General features: G+C 50.1%; 1 protein-coding gene across 1 annotated transcript in view; it reads right to left on the bottom strand.

Moving 5' to 3' along the window:
- Positions 1-24,297, bottom strand: part of slc9a7 (solute carrier family 9 member 7) — a 69,518-nt gene that overhangs the window by 27,301 nt on the left and 17,920 nt on the right. The window contains exons 9-12 of the mRNA XM_029695336.1: positions 22,373-22,461; positions 19,888-20,001; positions 10,679-10,790; positions 5,992-6,145 (exon numbers count right to left, since the gene is read on the bottom strand). Of these exons, the coding sequence (XP_029551196.1) occupies positions 5,992-6,145; positions 10,679-10,790; positions 19,888-20,001; positions 22,373-22,461 (469 nt within the window). The remainder of the gene's footprint in view (positions 1-5,991; positions 6,146-10,678; positions 10,791-19,887; positions 20,002-22,372; positions 22,462-24,297) is intronic.

Below are 24,297 nucleotides of genomic sequence, written 5' to 3'. Positions count from 1 at the left end.
CAGTCCTCTTGGTGGTACTACAGTCCTCTTGGTGGTACTACAGTCCTCTAGGTGGTACTACAGTCAGGTACTACAGCCCTCTAGGTGGTACTACAGTCCTCTAGGTGGTACTACAGTCCTCTAGGTGGTACTACAGTCAGGTACTACAGCCCTCTAGGTGGTACTACAGCCCTCTAGGTGGTACTACAGCCCTCTAGGTGGTACTACAGTCCTCTAGGTGGTACTACAGTCCTCTAGGTGGTACTACAGTCCTCTAGGTGGTACTACAGCCCTCTAGGTGGTACTACAGTCAGGTACTACAGCCCTCTAGGTGGTACTACAGTCCTCTAGGTGGTACTACAGCCCTCTAGGTGGTACTACAGTCAGGTACTACAGCCCTCTAGGTGGTACTACAGTCCTCTAGGTGGTACTACAGTCCTCTAGGTGGTACTACAGTCAACTAGGTGGTACTACAGTCCTCTAGGTGGTACTACAGCCCTCTAGGTGGTACTACAGCCCTCTAGGTGGTACTACAGTCCTCTGGCTGAACACTGTACTGCACAGGAGTACCTTTCCACTCTCCCAGCAGTTCCCATGGTGACAGTTAGGGGAAACTATAGTGGTGGATGGATAAAGAGGTGTAAAGATTTGGGCCAATGGGTAAAGCTGCTGTATGGCTCTCTGGCCCCATCTTCTGGATAAACACCACACAGACCGTCTCGTCCTCACCACACAGACCGTCTCATCCTCACCACACAGACCGTCTCGTCCTCACCACACAGACCGTCTCGTCCTCACCACACAGACCGTCTCATCCTCACCAAACCACACAGACCGTCTCATCCTCACCACACTGACCGTCTCATCCTCACCACACAGACCGTCTCATCCTCACCACACAGACCGTCTCATCCTCACCACACCACACAGACCGTCTCATCCTCACCACACAGACCGTCTCATCCTCACCACACAGACCGTCTCATCCTCACCACACCACACAGACCGTCTCATCCTCACCCCACAGACCGTCTCATCCTCACCACACCACACAGACCGTCTCATCCTCACCACACCACACAGACCGTCTCATCCTCACCACACAGACCGTCTCGTCCTCACCAAACCCCACAGACCGTCTCGTCCTCACCACACAGACCGTCTCATCCTCACCACACCACACAGACCGTCTCATCCTCACCACACCACACAGACCGTCTCATCCTCACCACACAGACCGTCTCATCCTCACCACACAGACAGTCTCATCCTCACCACACCACACAGACCGTCTCATCCTCACCCCACAGACCGTCTCATCCTCACCACACCACACAGACCGTCTCATCCTCACCAAACCACACAGACCGTCTCATCCTCACCACACAGACCGTCTCATCCTCACCAAACCACACAGACCGTCTCATCCTCACCACACTGACCGTCTCATCCTCACCACACAGACCGTCTCATCCTCACCACACCACACAGACCGTCTCGTCCTCACCACACCACACAGACCGTCTCGTCCTCACCACACAGACCGTCTCGTCCTCACCACACCCCACAGACCGTCTCGTCCTCACCACACCACACAGACCGTCTCGTCCTCACCACACCCCACAGACCGTCTCGTCCTCACCACACCACACAGACCGTCTCGTCCTCACCACACAGACCGTCTCGTCCTCACCACACCACACAGACCGTCTCGTCCTCACCACACCACACAGACCGTCTCATCCTCACCACACTGACCGTCTCATCCTCACCACACTGACCGTCTCATCCTCACCACACAGACCGTCTCATCCTCACCACACAGACCGTCTCATCCTCACCACACCACACAGACCGTCTCATCCTAACCACACTGACCGTCTCATCCTCACCACACAGACCGTCTCATCCTCACCACACAGACCGTCTCATCCTCACCACACAGACCGTCTCATCCTCACCACACAGACCGTCTCATCCTCACCACACAGACCGTCTCATCCTCACCAAACCACACAGGCCGTCTCATCCTCACCAAACCACACAGGCCGTCTCATCCTCACCAAACCACACAGGCCGTCTCATCCTCACCAAACCACACAGGCCGTCTCATCCTCACCACACCACACAGACCGTCTCATCCTCACCAAACCACACAGACCGTCTCATCCTCACCACACAGGCCGTCTCATCCTCACCACACAGACCGTCTCATCCTCACCACACAGACCGTCTCATCCTCACCAAACCACACAGACCGTCTCATCCTCACCACACAGACCGTCTCATCCTCACCACACAGACCGTCTCATCCTCACCACACAGACCGTCACATCCTCACCAAACCACACAGACCGTCTCATCCTCACCACACAGACCGTCTCGTCCTCACCACACAGGCCGTCTCGTCCTCACCACACAGACCGTCTCATCCTCACCAAACCACACAGACCGTCTCATCCTCACCAAACCACACAGACCGTCTCATCCTCACCAAACCACACAGACCGTCTCATCCTCACCACACAGACCGTCTCATCCTCACCAAACCACACAGACCGTCTCATCCTCACCAAACCACACAGACCGTCTCATCCTCACCAAACCACACAGACCGTCTCATCCTCACCAAACCACACAGACCGTCTCATCCTCACCAAACCACACAGACCGTCTCATCCTCACCACACAGACCGTCTCATCCTCACCACACAGACCGTCTCATCCTCACCACACAGGCCGTCTCATCCTCACCACACAGACCGTCTCATCCTCACCACACAGACCGTCTCATCCTCACCACACAGACCGTCTCATCCTCACCACACAGACCGTCTCATCCTCACCACACAGACCGTCTCATCCTCACCACACAGACCGTCTCATCCTCACCAAACCACACAGACCGTCTCATCCTCACCACACAGACCGTCTCATCCTCACCACACAGACCGTCTCATCCTCACCACACAGACCGTCTCATCCTCACCACACAGACCGTCTCATCCTCACCACACAGACCGTCTCATCCTCACCACACAGACCGTCTCATCCTCACCACACAGACCGTCTCATCCTCACCAAACCACACAGACCGTCTCATCCTCACCAAACCACACAGACCGTCTCATCCTCACCACACAGACCGTCTCATCCTCACCACACAGACCGTCTCATCCTCACCAAACCACACAGGCCGTCTCATCCTCACCAAACCACACAGGCCGTCTCATCCTCACCACACAGACGTCTCATCCTCACCAAACCACACAGACCGTCTCATCCTCACCACACAGACCGTCTCATCCTCACCACACAGACCGTCTCATCCTCACCAAACCACACAGGCCGTCTCATCCTCACCACACAGACCGTCTCATCCTCACCAAACCACACAGACCGTCTCATCCTCACCACACAGACCGTCTCATCCTCACCACACAGGCCGTCTCATCCTCACCACACAGACCGTCTCATCCTCACCACACAGACCGTCTCATCCTCACCACACAGACCGTCTCATCCTCACCAAACCACACAGGCCGTCTCATCCTCACCAAACCACACAGGCCGTCTCATCCTCACCAAACCACACAGGCCGTCTCATCCTCACCAAACCACACAGACCGTCTCATCCTCACCACACAGACCGTCTCATCCTCACCACACAGACCGTCTCATCCTCACCACACAGACCGTCTCATCCTCACCACACAGACCGTCTCATCCTCACCACACCACACAGACCGTCTCATCCTCACCACACAGACCGTCTCATCCTCACCACACAGGCCGTCTCATCCTCACCAAACCACACAAACCGTCTCATCCTCACCAAACCACACAGACCGTCTCATCCTCACCAAACCACACAGACCGTCTCATCCTCACCACACAGACCGTCTCATCCTCACCAAACCACACAGACCGTCTCATCCTCACCAAACCACACAGACCGTCTCATCCTCACCACACAGACCGTCTCATCCTCACCACACAGACCGTCTCATCCTCACCACACAGACCGTCTCATCCTCACCAAACCACACAGGCCGTCTCATCCTCACCACACAGACCGTCTCATCCTCACCAAACCACACAGACCGTCTCATCCTCACCACACAGGCCGTCTCATCCTCACCACACAGGCCGTCTCATCCTCACCAAACCACACAGACCGTCTCATCCTCACCAAACCACACAGACCGTCTCATCCTCACCAAACCACACAGGCCGTCTCATCCTCACCAAACCACACAGGCCGTCTCATCCTCACCAAACCACACAGACCGTCTCATCCTCACCACACAGACCGTCTCATCCTCACCACACAGACCGTCTCATCCTCACCAAACCACACAGACCGTCTCATCCTCACCAAACCACACAGACCGTCTCATCCTCACCAAACCACACAGACCGTCTCATCCTCACCAAACCACACAGACCGTCTCATCCTCACCAAACCACACAGACCGTCTCATCCTCACCACACCACACAGACCGTCTCATCCTCACCACACAGGCAGTCTCATCCTCACCAAACCACACAGACCGTCTCATCCTCACCAAACCACACAGACCGTCTCATCCTCACCAAACCACACAGACCGTCTCATCCTCACCACACAGACCGTCTCATCCTCACCAAACCACACAGACCGTCTCATCCTCACCAAACCACACAGACCGTCTCATCCTCACCAAACCACACAGACCGTCTCATCCTCACCAAACCACACAGACCGTCTCATCCTCACCAAACCACACAGACCGTCTCATCCTCACCAAACCACACAGACCGTCTCATCCTCACCAAACCACACAGACCGTCTCATCCTCACCACACCACACAGACCGTCTCATCCTCACCAAACCACACAGACCGTCTCATCCTCACCACACAGACCGTCTCATCCTCACCACACAGACCGTCTCATCCTCACCACACAGACCGTCTCATCCTCACCACACCACACAGACCGTCTCATCCTCACCACACAGACCGTCTCATCCTCACCACACAGACCGTCTCATCCTCACCACACAGACCGTCTCATCCTCACCACACAGACCGTCTCATCCTCACCACACAGACCGTCTCATCCTCACCACACAGACCGTCTCATCCTCACCACACAGACCGTCTCATCCTCACCACACAGACCGTCTCATCCTCACCAAACCACAATGAGACAACTGGAATTACACAACAAACAAATCATTGTAATCATGTTTAAAAAGGGCTGGACAGATGAAGAGTGATACAGATGAACAGAGTGATACAGAGAGACAACTCCATCCAAATGACACCCTGCTTCCTATATAGTGCACTACTTTTCACCAATATTTGTGCACTATATAGGGAATAGGGCTCTGGTCTATAGTAGTGCACTATATAGGGAATAGGGCTCTGGTCTAAAGTAGTGCACTATATAGGGAATAGGGCTCTGGTCTAAAGTAGTGCACTATATAGGGAATAGGGCTCTGGTCTAAGGTAGTGCACTATATAGGGAATAGGGCTCTGGTCTAAAGTAGTGCACTATATAGGGAATAGGGCTCTGGTCTAAAGTAGTGCACTATATAGGGAATAGGGCTCTGATCTAAAGTAGTGCACTACATAGGGAATAGGGCTCTGGTCTATAGTAGTGCACTATATAGGGAATAGGGCTCTGGTCTAAAGTAGTGCACTACATAGGGGATAGGGCTCTGGTCTAAAGTAGTGCACTATATAGGGAATAGGGCTCTGGTCTAAAGTAGTGCACTACATAGGGGATAGGGCTCTGGTCTAAAGTAGTGCACTATATTAGGGAATAGGGCTCTGGTCTAAAGTAGTGCACTACATAGGGGATTGGGCTCTGGTCTATAGTAGTGCACTACATAGGGGATTGGGTGCCATTTGGGATGAAGAGGAAGAGACAGGAATAGAAGTGAAGGAGAGAGGTTGTTCTATGTGTAGCCATGACAACATGGGGGTGGTCCCTCCTCCAAACACCCAGCCATCTAACTAACCTAATGTGTAGCCATGACAACATGGGGGTGGTCCCTCCTCCAAACACCCAGACGGTGAAGAAGACGATGAGGAGGGTGGTGGTGAACGTCATCTGGCGTGCGTAGGTAGCCGTGTCCCGGATTGCCAGGGCAAACGCCATCGCCCCCCGCAGGCCTGGAGGGGAACACACAGTAAAACACTCAATCACAGTAAAACCACCTAGCTAGTGGCGTCTGGAGAGGAACCCACAGTAAAACCACCTAGCTAGTGGCGTCTGGAGAGGAACCCACAGTAAAACCACCTAGCTAGTGGCGTCTGGAGAGGAACCCACAGTAAAACCACCTAGCTAGTGGCGTCTGGAGGGGAACCCACAGTAAAACCACCTAGCTAGTGGCGTCTGGAGGGGAACCCACAGTAAAACCACCTAGCTAGTGGCGTCTGGAGAGGAACCCACAGTAAAACCACCTAGCTAGTGGCGTCTGGAGAGGAACCCACAGTAAAACCACCTAGCTAGTGGCGTCTGGAGAGGAACCCACAGTAAAACCACCTAGCTAGTGGCGTCTGGAGGGGAACCCACAGTAAAACCACCTAGCTAGTGGCGTCTGGAGAGGAACCCACAGTAAAACCACCTAGCTAGTGGCGTCTGGAGAGGAACCCACAGTAAAACCACCTAGCTAGTGGCGTCTGGAGAGGAACCCACAGTAAAACCACCTAGCTAGTGGCGTCTGGAGAGGAACCCACAGTAAAACCACCTAGCTAGTGGCGTCTGGAGAGGAGCCCACAGTAAAACCACCTAGCTAGTGGCGTCTGGAGAGGAACCCACAGTAAAACCACCTAGCTAGTGGCGTCTGGAGAGGAACCCACAGTAAAACCACCTAGCTAGTGGCGTCTGGAGAGGAGCCCACAGTAAAACCACCTAGCTAGTGGCGTCTGGAGAGGAACCCACAGTAAAACCACCTAGCTAGTGGCGTCTGGAGGGGAACCCACAGTAAAACCACCTAGCTAGTGGCGTCTGGAGAGGAACCCACAGTAAAACCACCTAGCTAGTGGCGTCTGGAGAGGAACCCACAGTAAAACCACCTAGCTAGTGGCGTCTGGAGAGGAACCCACAGTAAAACCACCTAGCTAGTGGCGTCTGGAGAGGAACCCACAGTAAAACCACCTAGCTAGTGGCGTCTGGAGAGGAGCCCACAGTAAAACCACCTAGCTAGTGGCGTCTGGAGAGGAACCCACAGTAAAACCACCTAGCTAGTGGCGTCTGGAGAGGAACCCACAGTAAAACCACCTAGCTAGTGGCGTCTGGAGAGGAACCCACAGTAAAACCACCTAGCTAGTGGCGTCTGGAGGGGAACCCACAGTAAAACCACCTAGCTAGTGGCGTCTGGAGAGGAACCCACAGTAAAACCACCTAGCTAGTGGCGTCTGGAGAGGAACCCACAGTAAAACCACCTAGCTAGTGGCGTCTGGAGAGGAACCCACAGTAAAACCACCTAGCTAGTGGCGTCTGGAGAGGAACCCACAGTAAAACCACCTAGCTAGTGGCGTCTGGAGAGGAACCCACAGTAAAATCATCAGAGTGCTGTGGAGTGGGTGGGTGTCAGAGCCCTGTGGAGTGGGTGGGTGTCAGAGCCCTGTGGAGTGGGTGAGTGTCAGAGCCCTGTGGAGTGGGTGGGTGTCAGAGCCCTGTGGAGTGGGTGGGTGTCAGAGCCCTGTGGAGTGGGTGGGTGTCAGAGCCCTGTGGAGTGGGTGGGTGTCAGAGCCCTGTGGAGTGGGTGAGTGTCAGAGCCCTGTGGAGCGGGTGGGTGAATGTCTAAGTGACTCAGTTCACTGGTGTTTTAAGTCATTTGTGTAAAAGGTAAACAGAAAAATGTGCCAAGACCATCCCCTGCGCCGCCCCCCGTATTGGTACATATCCGATCTGATACTTCCTGGTTCAGCCTTACCAACGCTGTTCCATTCGTCAGGTAGTAAACAATCCATTTGATTTTGTGTGGGTTTACGTGAATGTCCTTTATCTTTTGGGCCTGCAGGTGGGGTTGTATGCTACTGAAAGCACTGGAGAAGTCAAAGAACCTTGTTGTCACCACAGCCAGGCTTCTCCAGGTGCTCATATAGTCTGTGGAGGTCATCTTCAACACCAGCTTTTGGGCAGTAGGCAAATTGCAAAGGATCCAGATAACCTGCCACATCGACTCTTCATAAAAGGTATTAAAACCCACTCAAAAGGTTTTCATGACTTGTGTGAAGTCTTTCAGTGCTCAGTCCCTCCTGCTTTCTTTGAAATCGACACTATGCAGGATGTTTCCCAATTAGTAGGAATATCTGTGAATATTAGGGACAGGTTGAAAATATACTGCAGTATGACAGCCTGCATACACCTTGAGTCCCCTGGCTTTAATAACCCCATCAGGCCCTACTGACTTCCTGGGATTGATCCTCTTCAGCAGCTTCACCAAATGTTCCTCCCAGATGCTCATGGGCTCAGCGCTTCGCAGATCAGTGTCCAGCACCTCCCCCCAACCTGCTGTTGCTCTGCTGAGAAACTGGTTCTAACTCTGTAGCTCTGTAGCTGTCCCCTGGTGCTGTAGCCTGTTATCTTCTTCCTGTTATTCTCTTGCAGCGTTCTAACTCTGTAGCTCTGTAGCTGTCCCCTGGTGCTGTAGCCTGTTATCTTCTTCATACCATCCCAGACATCCTTCATGTTATTCTCTTGCAGCGTTCTAATTTCAGTTTGTATTTATGTTTGCCTTTCCTGATCAGCCCTTTAATCTCGTTCTGTACTACTGTCAACCAGTCTTTTTCCTGCTCGGTGCCTCCTTGATTTACTTTACGACACATGGTTTATTATTTGCGTAGCGTTTCATAGTTTTGCTTGGCACCACATTGTCAGTACAGGAGTTAACATAGTCCGTTATTCATTCAGAAAAAACATTTGACTGATCTGCCTCCACTGGACAATCTGACCACAACCTCATCCAGCTGCTACCAGAATACCTCCCGCTGGTCCAGCTGCTACCAGAATACCTCCCGCTGGTCCAGCTGCTACCAGAATACCTCCCGCTGGTCCAGCTGCTACCAGAATACCTCCCGCTGGTCCAGCTGCTACCAGAATACCTCCCGCTGGTCCAGCTGCTACCAGGATATCGCCCGCTGGTCCAGCTGCTACCAGGATACCGCCCGCTGGTCCAGCTGCTACCAGGATACCGCCCGCTGGTCCAGCTGCTACCAGGATACCTCCCGCTGGTCCAGCTGCTACCAGGATACCTCCCGCTGGTCCAGCTGCTACCAGGATACCTCCCGCTGGTCCAGCTGCTACCAGGATACCTCCCGCTGGTCCAGCTGCTACCAGGATACCTCCCGCTGGTCCAGCTGCTACCAGGATACCTCCCGCTGGTCCAGCTGCTACCAGGATACCTCCCGCTGGTCCAGCTGCTACCAGAATACCGCCCGCTGGTCCAGCTGCTACCAGAATACCTCCCGCTGGTCCAGCTGCTACCAGAATACCTCCCGCTGGTCCAGCTGCTACCAGAATACCTCCCGCTGGTCCAGCTGCTACCAGAATACCGCCCGCTGGTCCAGCTGCTACCAGAATACCGCCCGCTGGTCCAGCTGCTACCAGAATACCTCCCGCTGGTCCAGCTGCTACCAGAATACCTCCCGCTGGTCCAGCTGCTACCAGAATACCTCCCGCTGGTCCAGCTGCTACCAGAATACCGCCCGCTGGTCCAGCTGCTACCAGAATATCTCCCGCTGGTCCAGCTGCTACCAGAATACCGCCCGCTGGTCCAGCTGCTACCAGAATACCGCCCGCTGGTCCAGCTGCTACCAGAATACCTCCCGCTGGTCCAGCTGCTACCAGAATACCTCCCGCTGGTCCAGCTGCTACCAGAATACCGCCCGCTGGTCCAGCCGCTACGTCGCTGGTCTGTACCGCAGACGTCGCTGGTCTGTACCGCAGACGTCGCTGGTCTGTACCGCAGACGTCGCTGGTCTGTACCGCAGACGTCGCTGGTCTGTACCGCAGACGTCGCTGGTCTGTACCGCAGACGTCGCTGGTCAGTACCAGAGACGTCGCTGGTCTGTACCAGAGACGTCGCTGGTCTGTACCACAGACGTCGCTGGTCTGTACCACAGACGTCGCTGGTCTGTACCACACAGACGTCGCTGGTCTGTACCACACAGACGTCGCTGGTCTGTACCACACAGACGTCGCTGGTCAGTACCAGAGACGTCGCTGGTCAGTACCAGAGACGTCGCTGGTCAGTACCAGAGACGTCGCTGGTCTGTACCAGAGACGTCGCTGGTCTGTACCAGAGACGTCGCTGGTCAGTACCAGAGACGTCGCTGGTCAGTACCAGAGACGTCGCTGGTCAGTACCAGAGACGTCGCTGGTCAGTACCAGAGACGTCGCTGGTCAGTACCAGAGACGTCGCTGGTCAGTACCAGAGACGTCGCTGGTCTGTACCAGAGACGTCGCTGGTCTGTACCAGAGACGTCGCTGGTCTGTACCAGAGACGTCGCTGGTCTGTACCACAGACGTCGCTGGTCTGTACCACAGACGTCGCTGGTCTGTACCACAGACGTCGCTGGTCTGTACCACAGACGTCGCTGGTCTGTACCACAGACGTCGCTGGTCTGTACCACAGACGTCGCTGGTCTGTACCACAGACGTCGCTGGTCTGTACCACAGACGTCACTGGTCTGTACCTGCGAACATCATCATGTGCTGTAAGTTCCCCCTGATCTTGTTTCTTCGTCCCAGGTTGAGCAGGAAGGAGAGGGGGTAGATGTTGGCGGCACGGCCTATGAAGATGGCCAGCTGACGGACGGGACAGTGTTGAGGATAGAAGTCGCTATACAGAAAGGACATAAACTCTGCCACAATGTGAAGAACACCCCACAGCCCTGTTTACCTTGACCCTATCACCACTGACACTGAACTATCAACTCTTAAAGAGGAATGGAAACACTATCCACTCTTAAAGGGGAATGGAAACACTATCCACTCTTAAAGGGGAATGGAAACACTATCCACTCTTAAAGGGGAATGGAAACACTATCCACTCTTAAAGGGGAATGGAAACACTATCAACTCTTAAAGAGGAATGGAAACACTATCCACTCTTAAAGGGGAATGGAAACACTATCCACTCTTAAACGGGAATGGAAACACTATCCACTCTTAAAGGGGAATGGAAACACTATCCACTCTTAAAGGGGAATGGAAACACTATCAACTCTTAAAGGGGAATGGAAACACTTTAGGAAGTTAATTTAAGCAAAGAGATGTATTCAATCCACTAATACTGAACATGTGCATTTAACATAAAAACATCTCTGTATTTAGTATTTTGATCATCAACAAGGTATATTTGAACTATGGTCAGCTCTATTTTAAATTGCCATAGTAACGACTGACGCCAGTGCGTCACTGGCAGGAAACAGTAAAGTGTCTATGGTATTGAGTTTTCACAAAGGTAGAGCGAATCGAAAGAGAGTGAGGTTAGGACAATGAAGATGGCAACAAAACGTAATAATTCAAACATTAACTGTATACAAAAAACAAACGACTCCAAACAGTTCCCTCAGGTGCAACAAACACTAAACCAGGCTGTAGGAATTGGCTCCAAAACAAATCCCTCTGTAAGCTACCATCGGCGGCCCAAATGACCCACAACTTTCGAAGAAGTCTTCCCTGTGGCTCAGTTGGTAGAGCATGGTGTTTGCAACGCCAGCATGGTGTGTGCAACGTCAGGGTTGTGGGTTCGATTCCCACGGGGGGCCAGTACAAAAAAAAATATATATATACATATGTATAAATAAATGCATGAAATGAAATGTATGCATTCACTACTGTAAGTCGCTCTGGATAAGAGCGTCTGCTAAATGACTAAAATGTAAATGTAAGAAGTGGCTTCTTAGGGCTAGGCCCTCTTTTTCTCCATTTCCTGTCTGACTGACGTGCCCAAAGTAAACTGCCTGTTACTCAGGCCCAGAAGCCAGGATATGCATATAATTGGTACCATTGGACAGAAAACACTTTGAAGTTTGTAGAAATGTTAAAATAATGTACGAGAGTATAACACAATAGATATGGTAGGAGATAACCCAACCAGATTTTTTTTGGAGAAAGACCATCCTCTTAGAATGGCAAGTATAAGGTCATACTGAAAATTAGCTCCCTGGATGCAATACCTATGGCTTCCACAGGGTGTCAGCAGTCTGTGTTCAAGGTTTCAGGCTTGTAACTTCAAAAACGAATAAGTACAGGGGCACTGTCTTGGAAATTCGTGTTTGCGCCATGAAGACAGGACACACCTGCTAAAATCGGTTTCCTATTGAACATACTTCTTTCCGTAAGAAATATTAGTTTGATTACATTTTAGGGTATCTGAGGAGTAGATAGAAACGTATTTTGACTTGTTGAAACAAAGTTTAGGGGTAGATTTTCGGATTCTGAGGTAACGTTAAACCAGTCATGACTGTTGATGACAAGGCTAGCGTTAGACACTGGACAACTTTGTTGCAACTCTGGTTGAAGGTAACAAGCTAATTGTGTCTGAAGTGTTTTGTGTAACACCCCCCAGTAACTAACGTTAGCAAGCAACTCGACTGCAAATACAACACAGTTTCTCCGTGTAGTCCTGTTACTAGGCAGTTACTCTGTAGCCCCGTTACTAGGCAGTTACTCTGTAGTTACTCTGTAGCCCCGTTACTAGGCAGTTACTCTGTAGTTACTCTGTAGCCCCGTTACTAGGCAGTTACTCTGTAGCCCCGTTACTAGGCAGTTACTCTGTAGCCCCGTTACTAGGCAGTTACTCTGTAGCCCCGTTACTAGGCAGTTACTCTGTAGCCCCGTTACTAGGCAGTTACTCTGTAGCCCCGTTACTAGGCAGTTACTCTGTAGCCCCGTTACTAGGCAGTTACTCTGTAGCCCCGTTACTAGGCAGTTACTCTGTAGCCCCGTTACTAGGCAGTTACTCTGTAGCCCCGTTACTAGGCAGTTACTCTGTAGCCCCGTTACTAGGCAGTTACTCTGTAGCCCCGTTACTAGGCAGTTACTCTGTAGCCCCGTTACTAGGCAGTTACTCTGTAGCCCCGTTACTAGGCAGTTACTCTGTAGCCCCGTTACTAGGCAGTTACTCTGTAGCCCCGTTACTAGGCAGTTACTCTGTAACCCCGTTACTAGGCAGTTACTCTGTAACCCCGTTACTAGGTAGTTACTCTGTAGCCCCGTTACTAGGCAGTTACTCTGTAGCTAGCTTCCATCTCAGATAGTCAAGTTACGTTACTGTAATACATTTTGTTGACATGTGTTTTAATGTTTTGTTAGCTCCACCTTACTTAGCTAGGCTGAAGTGGACATAGCTAATGTTTGCTGGGGAAAAACGGCTCTGTATTTGCTGTGTGTGTGTTGACATACAAGACAGGTAGCTTGTTAACGGCAACTTATATATTTGGTTTCAGTTGTCTTAACAAAGCGTTTGTTTGTTTCCAGGATGACATGTTCATCCCTGTAAAGGTTTTCACCCTGGATGAGACTGTGCAGGAGGCTGCAGACTGTGCAGGAGGAGGCAGACTGTGCAGGAGGAGGCAGACTGTGCAGGAGGAGGCAGACTGTGCAGGAGGAGACAGACTGTGCAGGAGGAGACAGACTGTGCAGGAGGAGACAGACTGTGCAGGAGGAGGCTGACTGTGCAGGAGGAGGCTGTGCAGGTACATGCTCATCCATGTTATTTCTAAGGCTATTGTTTATTTCAAGACAGCCTGTCATCCCTGAGGCCATTTTGGATATAAACTGGACAATACACAGTGATTCTTCAATATACCTATAGCCTAATAGATGCCTTAATTGTTTTCTACCAACAGGAAAGAACAGTTAGTACAGCATGCCAAACTGACCCCTGACCCCTGGGTGCCAGAGTGTTGCTGCGGTGGAGAAGAGGTCCACCAGGACCCTCACTAAAGAGGATCCACCAGGACCCTCACTAAAGAGGATCCACCAGGACCATCACTAAAGAGGATCCACCAGGACCATCACTAAAGAGGACCACCAGGACCATCACTATAGAGGTCCACCGGGACCATCACTATAGAGGTCCACCGGGACCCTCACTATAGAGGTCCACCAGGACCCTCACTATAGAGGATCCACCGGAACCACCACTATAGAGGTCCACCGGGACCATCACTATAGAGGTCCACCAGGGACCATCACTAAAGAGGTCCACCGGGACCATAACTATAGAGGTCCACCGGGACCCTCACTTTAGAGGTCCTCCCGGGACCCTCAATATAGAGGATCCACCGGAACCACCACTATAGAGGATCCACCGGAACCACCACTAAAGAGGTCCACCGGGACCACTGGGACCATCACTAAAGAGGTCCACCAGGACCATCACTAAAGAGGACCACCTGGACCATCACTATAGAGGTCCACCGGGACCATCACTATAGAGGTCCACCGGGACCCTCACTATAGAGGTCCACCGGGACCCTCACTATAGAGGATCCACCGGAACCACCACTATAGAGGATCCACCGGAACCACCACTGAAGAGGTCCACCGGGACCACTGGGACCATCACTAAAGAGGTCCACCGGGACCATCACTAAAGAGGACCACCTGGACCATCACTAAAGAGGTCCACCTGGACCATCACTAAAGAGGTCCACCTGGACCATCACTAAAGAGGTCCACCTGGACCATCACTAAAGAGGTCCACCTGGACCATCACTAAAGAGCTCGGGGATCAGATAGATTGTGCTCACGACCATCAGTATACAACCGAGTCCTGCCCCTCTACACCCCAGATGGAGCTGATGGAGAGAGACCAGAACTACACCACAGATGGAGCTGATGGAGAGAGAGACCAGAACTACACTACAGATGGAGCTGATGGAGAGAGACCAGAACTACACCACAGATGGAGCTGATGGAGAGAGACCAGAACTACACCACAGATGGAGCTGACGGAGAGAGAGAGATCAGTGAAGTCCAGAACTCGCTGTATGAACCTGAGAGATCAGAATCAATCATCACAGTTCTTAGCCAAGCTATACTATCGAAGAGTATGTACAAAATCCTCAATGCTGAAGGAGTTGTTGAATGTCTGCCGTGAGCCAGGATGTCGAGCAGGTGTCATCAGTTCAACCCTGAAAATAAAAGGTTTGGCCATCACCATGGAGACAGTGTGTTGTGGACCACAGCAGGAAGTGGGAGTCCCAGACCAGAAGTGGGAAGGTTGTTTACAGGGAATCTGTTGGTGTCATCAGCGGTCTTCCTTACTGGCTGCTCATGAGCAGGAGTATGACCTGTGGCCCATTGCCAAAGGTGTGAGGAAACAGCTGGTGGCCATCGGAAAGCCAGAGGTACTGTCATATATTTTATAGTAAAATCAGAACTATATAACTGCTGATTCCAGTCCTATTTATTCCCTGTCTCAGGTACTGATCAGAACTATATAACTGCTGATTCCAGTCCTATTTATTCCCTGTCTCAGGTACTGATCAGAACTATATAACTGCTGATTCCAGTCCTATTTATTCCCTGTGTCTCAGGTACTGATCAGAACTATATAACTGCTGATTCCAGTCCTATTTATTCCCTGTGTCTCAGGTACTGATCAGAACTATATAACTGCTGATTCCAGTCCTATTTATTCCCTGTCTCAGGTACTGATCAGAACTATATAACTGCTGATTCCAGTCCTATTTATTCCCTGTCTCAGGTACTGATCAGAACTATATAACTGCTGATTCCAGTCCTATTTATTCCCTGTGTCTCAGGTACTGATCAGAACTATATAACTGCTGATTCCAGTCCTATTTATTCCCTGTGTCTCAGGTACTGATCAGAACTATATAACTGCTGATTCCAGTCCTATTTATTCCCTGTGTCTCAGGTACTGATCAGAACTATATAACTGCTGATCCCAGTCAGTGTGTGTGAGGGCATTAGAGCACCACCCTGTGGTACTGTGCCGCCACTGCTGGTGTCCAGGTGCAAAAAGAAAAGAGGATCACCACATCACCAATGAACACCAGGGGAGACCCATTCAGCTGCTGCCCCCCGGAGACCCATTCAGCTGCTGCCCCCCCCGGAGACCCATTCAGCTGCCCCCCCCCCCCCCCCCCCCCCCGGAGACCCATTCAGCAGCTGCTTCCCCCGCCCGGAGACCCATTCAGCAGCTGCTTGCCCCCCCGGAGACCCATTCAACAGCTGCTTGCCCCCCCGGAGACCCATTCAGCTGTGCGTTGAAAGTAGTTTTATCTTCAAGTCTATCTGGTTACTCTTGAACCTGTCGTTATAGTGGACAAGCTCACTAGTACTATTTTCTACATAAGGCGCAGGTATTAGGTCCTATGTCTTCAGGCTAGGCTACGTTTACTAAATGAACTGGTTTTATTCAAAGTCAAACCCTATGTAGATGCCACAAGCTTCTGGGTATGGACGCCTTATGGAAGAGACAACACACGCAGGGATGAGATGCTTTACACCTCATCCAATAGGGTGAACTGGTGATAAACTGCCAGCCTGTATTCTCTGCAAACAAAACCATAAGGAAATTAATCTGATACCGAAACTAAATGCGTGTAACCTTTATTTAACTAGGCCAGTCAGTTAAGAGCAAATTCTTATTTACAACGACGGCCTAGGAACAGTGGGTTAACTGCCTTGTTCAGGGACATATTTTTTACCTTGTCAGCTCGGGGATTCGATTCAGCAACCTTTCGGTTACCGGCCCAATGCTCTAACCACTAGGCTACCTGCCCCCCTCCCCCTCTAACCACTAGGCTACCTGCCTCCCCCCACTCTAACCACTAGGCTACCTGCCCCCCTCCCCCTCTAACCACTAGGCTACCTGCCTCCCCCCACTCTAACCACTAGGCTACCTGCCCGCCCCTCTAACCACTAGGCTACCTGCCCCCCCCCACTCTAACCACTAGGCTACCTGCCTCCCCCCCTCTAACCACTAGGCTACCTGCCTCCCCCCCTCTAACCACTAGGCTACCTGCCTCCCCCCCTCTAACCACTAGGCTACCTGCCTCCCCCCTCTAACCTCTAGGCTACCTGCCCCCCCCCACTCTAACCACTAGGCTACCTGCCTCCCCCCACTCTAACCACTAGGCTACCTGCCCCTCCCCACTCTAACCACTAGGCTACCTGCCTCCCCCCACTCTAACCACTAGGCTACCTGCCTCCCCCCACTCTAACCACTAGGCTACCTGCCTCCCCCCACTCTAACCAACCTGCCCCCCCACTCTAACCACTAGGCTACCTGCCTCCCCCCACTCTAACCACTAGGCTACCTGCCTCCCCCCTCTAACCACTAGGCTACCTGCCTCCCCCCACTAACCACTAGGCTACCTGCCTCCCCCCCTCTAACTACTAGGCTACCTGCCTCCCCCCACTCTAACCACTAGGCTACCTGCCTCCCCCCACTCTAACCACTAGGCTACCTGCCCCCCCCCTCTAACCACTAGGCTACCTGCCCCCCCCCACTCTAACCACTAGGCTACCTGCCTCCCCCACTCTAACCACTAGGCTACCTGCCTCCCCCCACTCTAACCACTAGGCTACCTGCCTCCCCCCACTCTAACCACTAGGCTACCTGCCTCCCCCCACTCTAACCACTAGGCTACCTGCCTCCCCCCACTCTAACCACTAGGCTACCTGCCTCCCCCCACTCTAACCACTAGGCTACCTGCCCCCCCCCTCTAACCACTAGGCTACCTGCCCCCCCCCACTCTAACCACTAGGCTACCTGCCTCCCCCCACTCTAACCACTAGGCTACCTGCCCGCCCCTCTAACCACTAGGCTACCTGCCTCCCCCCACTCTAACCACTAGGCTACCTGCCCCCCCCCCCTCTAACCACTAGGCTACCTGCCCCCCCACGCCCCATTATTGGTTAGAATGAGATTTGATAAATCATGACGCTGTCTGCGATCCCAACTCTGGTCGTCTAATCTAAAGGTGAATGCATTACCATGGCGACAAACAGCACTGGTGATAAACATCGTTATAGGAAACTGATATATACTGAGCACCTACCCACTACTGCTATTAGCTTTAAAACAATTTATAATCAAGCAAGGCTTCAATTATTTAACTGGCATATCGGCTGCTGACTGGTCGAGTAACCTCTCCTGACAGGAAGTCCTTCATAAGGATTAGTGACACGTCCAATAAATACAGTCACCATCCAGACAGACTGACAGGAACCTCTGACCTGGATGTAATACAGTCACCATCCAGACAGACTGACAGGAACCTCTGACCTGGATGTAATACATCACCATCCAGACAGACTGACAGGAACCTCTGACTGGATGTAATACAGTCACCATCCAGACAGACTGACAGGAACCTCTGACCTGGATGTAATACATCACCATCCAGACAGACTGACAGGAACCTCTGACTGGATGTAATACAGTCACCATCCAGACAGACTGACAGGAACCTCTGACCTGGATGTAATACAGTCACCATCCAGACAGACTGACAGGAACCTCTGACCTGGATGTAATACAGTCACCATCCAGACAGACTGACAGGAACCTCTGACCTGGATGTAATACAGTCACCATCCAGACAGACTGACAGGAACCTCTGACCTGGATGTAATACAGTCACCATCCAGACAGACTGACAGGAACCTCTGACCTGGATGTAATACATCACCATCCAGACAGACTGACAGGAACCTCTGACTGGATGTAATACAGTCACCATCCAGACAGACTGACAGGAACCTCTGACCTGGATGTAATACAGTCACCATCCAGACAGACTGACAGGAACCTCTGACCTGGATGTAATACAGTCACCATCCACTGGGATTTTGTGCTGTATCACCACCATCTCTCTACAACACATCAAACTCCAGCCATTACCTGGCAGCATCCCCACTCACACCAGATTGTGTCACCGATATGCCTCCCCTCTAGCTGAGGTGTTTCAAGGCGGAATACCTCTGTTCCTGCTACGAGAACAAACTCTTTGATCTGGGGCAACGATCGGATCAAACATGAACGGCTTCAGTAGGTTAATTGATGCAACAATGCCAATATGGCGATTTACAGTTAGTTGGCTGGCGTTCAAAATCACAGTGTTTCCATTCTCCTTTAAAAGAGACAAAGAACAGCATCCTTTGCTGTTCCAGCATGCACTGGTGTTATTTATCCTCTCTGAGCTGGCTGTGGCGGTGCGTTAGAGGTAAACAAAGATAAACAAGGAGGCAGGATAGAAGACACAGTCAGGGGATATAATTAAAGGGCCTTGGCGGTCAGGATAAATACAGATGAAGCCTAGTCAGGAGGAGGGGACTGAGAGCAGGACTGAGGGTTATAGAGTAGTCACTGTTACCTAGACTGACCATGTGGAAGCAGCAGGGAAGCTTTGAGGAGCTGGGGTTACAGAGTAGTCACTTATCTAGACTGACCGTGTGGAAGCAGCAGGGAAGCTTTGAGCAGCTGGGGTTATAGAGTAGTCACTGTTATCTAGACTGACCGTGTGGAAGCAGCTGGGGTTACAGAGTAGTCACTGTTACCTAGACTGACCGTGTGGAAGCAGCAGGGAAGCTTTGAGGAGCTGGGGTTACAGAGTAGTCACTGTTATCTAGACTGACCGTGTGGAAGCAGCAGGGAAGCTTTGAGCAGCTAGGGTTATAGAGTAGTCACTGTTACCTAGACTGACCGTGTGGAAGCAGCAGGGAAGCTTTGAGCAGCTGGGGTTATAGAGTAGTCACTGTTACCTAGACTGACCGTGTGGAAGCAGCAGGGAAGCTTTGAGCAGCTGGGGTTATAGAGTAGTCACTGTTACCTAGACTGACCGTGTGGAAGCAGCAGGGAAGCTTTGAGCAGCAGGGAAGCTTTGAGGAGTCCCTGTTCAGGGTTAAAGGATACGAAGGCCCCGGCGATGAAGATGGGGCTGAATATATGGTTCTGGAAGGTGAACAGAGCCAGGCCCATGTAGGAGAAGATGAAGTTCTCTGCTAGGAAGTGAAGGACCTCAAACAGCTGAAACACAGAGAGATTCATTCATTACATAGCCACACACACACACATCCAAGTCAACAAAGCTGAGAAGGCTAATCTTTATGTTTAATCCCTTTTTATATACTCAGGTCTCTCCTCAACCAGGTAGCTTTACAGGATGCCAGTCAGTCAGTCAAAACCAGGAAACAGAAATGTAGAATTTCCTCACAGTCTTGCGAGTAGGGGAACGTGGTAAGACGGGTCACTCATAATATCAGAGAACAGGGGTTAATTAAGCAAGAAACCTTAAGTTTTCTTTCAATTATTAGTTTAGACATCTCACAGTGGGGTATGTCCAGAGGCCCTCCGAAGCCAGAGAGTCCCAATTTATCGACCCTCAGAGGCCCTCCGAAGCCAGAGAGTCCCAATTTATCAACCCTCAGAGGCCCTCCGAAGCAGGACAGTCCCAATTTATCAATCCTCAGAGGGCCTCTGAAGCCAGAGAGTCCCAATTTATCAACCCTCAGAGGCCCCGACACTGAGGACTGTACGTGCCAATGAAGGCACAGGGACGTCTGGTCAGTAGGACCTCAAAGTATGAGAGGATGCCAAACAAGCCGCATCGCAAATCCCCTGCAAGGAGATGCCCTTGAACAGTGCCTAAGATGTAGCCATGGAATGAGCCCTGGTTACAATCCCTTGCTGTTATAGGCCAATATAATAGCTTCCACAATCCAATGTGATAACCGTTGATGAGAAAGAGGCCTCCCCTTGCAGGGAGGCGCCCAGAACACAAAAAGTTGGTCACTCGTCTGCAAAGCTCTCATCCTATCCAAATAAACGCTCAACGCATGTACTGGACACAAAACAATGGAGATGCTCCGCTTCCATAGAATCAAATCAAATTTTATTTGTCACATACACATACACACAAAGGTATTATCTAGCTGAGTTTCAGAGATAGTCAGAATATGAATGTCATCTGTTACTAGCAAATTATTCATTTCATGAACATTGTTTCTTAAGCTACATATGTTAATGTGGGCTATTTTTAGCACATTTCTGGGATGCTTGATTGTTTTTCTTGCTTTACTGGGAAGCTCAGCAGAGGTAGACATGCTCAGGTTATTTATGTTAGTGCAGGATGAGCTACACACAGTGGACTTCCTACTAGGACACACTGCCTCTGTCACGTCCTGACCAGTAATAGGGGTTATTTGTTATTATAGTTTGGTCAGGACGTGGCAGGGGGTGTTTGTTTCATGTGGCTTGAACTATGTATTTAGGTAGAGGGGTGTGGTTTGGTTTATGTGGTTCAGGTTTTGTTAGTCTATGTTCTATGTTAGTATTTTTCTATGTTCATTCTAATCTATTGTATTTCTATGTTTCGTTAATTGGGGTTGGACCTTCAATTGGAGGCAGCTGGTTATTGTTGCCTCTGATTGAGGGTCCTATAATTAGGAGTTTGTTTTCATGGGTTTTTTGTGGGAGATTGTGCTTGTTTAGCTGTGTGCCTGACAAGACTGTCCAGTTTGTTTGTATACGTTTATTGTGTTTCCCTTCTTCACCAAATAAAGATAAGATGAGTATATATTTTCCCGCTGCGTCTTGGTCTCTACCCTACGACAACCGTGACAGCCTCAGTGCTAACAGTATAACTCTGGTCCATAGGCTCATGATTACTGCATACAACAACTGTAGGATCAGCAGAGGCATTCAGGGCAGTTAGAGGGACATCAATTAGGTTACTTACATTGTGTCTACCAACGCCCCTGGTATAATGTACATTTGCTGAAGCATTATGATGACTCAGCGACACAACGGTAGGGATTAACTGAGCTGGGTCATTGATAAGTCATTGTCTCAACGCAGCCTTATAATGCTGTGAAAGGATCCAGGAACCCAAATAATTTGGGTGGATCCCTTCCTCCTTATATAATGAGCGTTGTTTCCAGAAGGTATCAAAATTGTCAATAAATGTTCCACCCACAGAGCTGCAATAGTCTCGTAGCCAGTTATGGAGGGCTAACAGTCTGCTGAACCGTTCAATGCCACGATTTAGGGAGGGCAGAGGGACAGATATTATGGGGCGTTTGTTGGTGTCAAGTAGAGACCCAATCAGTTCTTTAAAATCAATTTTCAGCTGTTCTGAGCTGCCCTTCATAATTTCATTGAACCCCACATGAACTATGATAGACTACATTTCCTGATGCTGGTTTAAAATGTTTGGGAGCAGCTTATTAATGTCCTTTACTCGTGCTCCTGGATAGCACGTTTTTTGCTCCAGATTGAACCATCTGGCCCTTTACAGCTAGCACGACAACCAGGAGAGGAGAGGGGCTGGAGAGGGTTAGGGCTGGAGAGGGTTAGTGGTAAGGGTTAGGGCTGGAGAGTGTAGTATGTAGGGTGTTACCTGCTTGGTGCGCTTGGTGGACTCCTCAGACAGGTTGTTGTATGTGTAGTGGGCCTGAGTGATCCCACAGAATAGCACTGCCACAACACCTGGGACAGAAACACACAGAGATAGAACAGTGTAAACACAGCTAACACACCTGAGGATACAGTCTGCTTCCCAAATGACCCCCTCTGGCCAAAAGTAGTGCACTATAAATGGAATAGGGTGCCATATGGATAGTGCACTATATAGGAAATAGGGTGCAATTGGGAAAGCAAATTGCTTATTCCAGTTTCTAATAAGTATGCACCCATTAACAAAATGACTAAAAACTGTTTGATTGATGAGGAATAAAAATATTATGGTTTGTATGGTTGAGAGGGATGAGGCAAAAGGAATTGAATTGCAAATAAGTCTGGCTGTACAACCAATTGGAAAACGTACTGCAAATTGAGAAATCATGTGACTAAACTGAATAAAAAACATAAACTATGAAACAAAGATAAATGACGGCTGGAGATCTGTTGGCGGGTTGGATTGTCTGACCGACTACAACTTTTATTTCCTTTGGTTTTGGTGTGATTTATACCGTGTTGGTTTACGTGTACAGTTGTAGCTGAAGATTTCTGATACTCCATTGTGTGTGGAACGGAAGTTTATTGCATTCTGAGTGTATGAATGAGACCGTTTTTTACGCATCACTTTATGGAAGGACAATTGCGTGACTATGGTCACTTGGGTTCACTGAAGTCATTTACCGGGCTGGACTCTTTTTAGGCCCGAGGTACGGGACTTTTCTTGAGGAACCAGAGATCATTGTGTTGAGACATTATTGTGTGTAGTTTCATTTATTTTGGGAATACAACCAACACACAAAAAAAGTTTAAGTTATTTCCAATGTTTTAAGGGTTTATGAAAAGTGTATTTCCATACTGACTTTTACATGATTCCTTTGTATTGGTGTAGAATTGACGGACCAGACGGGACTCATTCCCTCCCAAACAAAAAGGAGAAACTAATATTTTTTTTCTGGTAGGAACAACCTACTTGGCATCCCTAAAACAAAAACCTCTAAACCGTTACTTTAGGGATGACATGCCAGCAACAAACACTGACACTAAACATCAAGTATAGCTGATCAAATTATGAAAGACAAGAATTGTACTTTTGAATTCCGTTAAGTGAGTGTGGAAGAGGTGAAAACATTGTTGTCTATTAACAATGACAAGCCACCAGGGTCCGACAATCTAGATGGAAATCTTCTGAGGATAATAGCAGACGGTATTGCCCCATCTTCAATCCAAGCCTACTAGAAAGTGTGTGCCCCTCAGGCCTGGAGGGAAGCTGAAGTAATTCTGCTACCCAAGAATAGTAAAGCCCCCTTTACTGGCTCAAATAGCCGACCTAAGAGTGTAAAGCTGTCAAAGGCAAAAGGTGGCTATTTGAAGAATCTCAAAATGTAAAATCGATTATGATTTGTTTAACACTTTTTTTTGGTTACTACATGATTCCATATGTGTTATTTCCTAGTTTTGATGTCTTCACTATTATTTTACAATGTAGAAAATAAAGAAAAACCCTTGAATGAGTAGGTGTGTCCAAACTTTTGACTGGTAGTGTACATAAGACATGCACTCTATACACATGGATGTTGTATTGTAGACATGATAGTGGAGCAGTGGCCTGAGGGAACACACTAAATCATTTTGGGTAAAGTGTTATGAAATTGTATATATTAAACTGTGTATGTATATATATGCCTTAATTTTGCTGGACCCCAGGAAGAGTAGTTGCTGCCTTGGCATCAGCTAATAAATACATTGATCAGAGCGAATGGTTGTCACAGAGACCCACTAGGACACCGATAAACACCCCGGGATTAGCACATAGTCATTTAGCAGACACTCATTTCAGCGAAGTGCCTTGCTCAAGGGCACGTCGGC

This window comes from Salmo trutta, chromosome 17 (genome assembly GCF_901001165.1).
Source record: "Salmo trutta chromosome 17, fSalTru1.1, whole genome shotgun sequence".
Classification (NCBI taxonomy): Eukaryota; Metazoa; Chordata; class Actinopteri; order Salmoniformes; family Salmonidae; genus Salmo; species Salmo trutta.
This window is presented reverse-complemented; position numbering and strand designations above follow the sequence as displayed.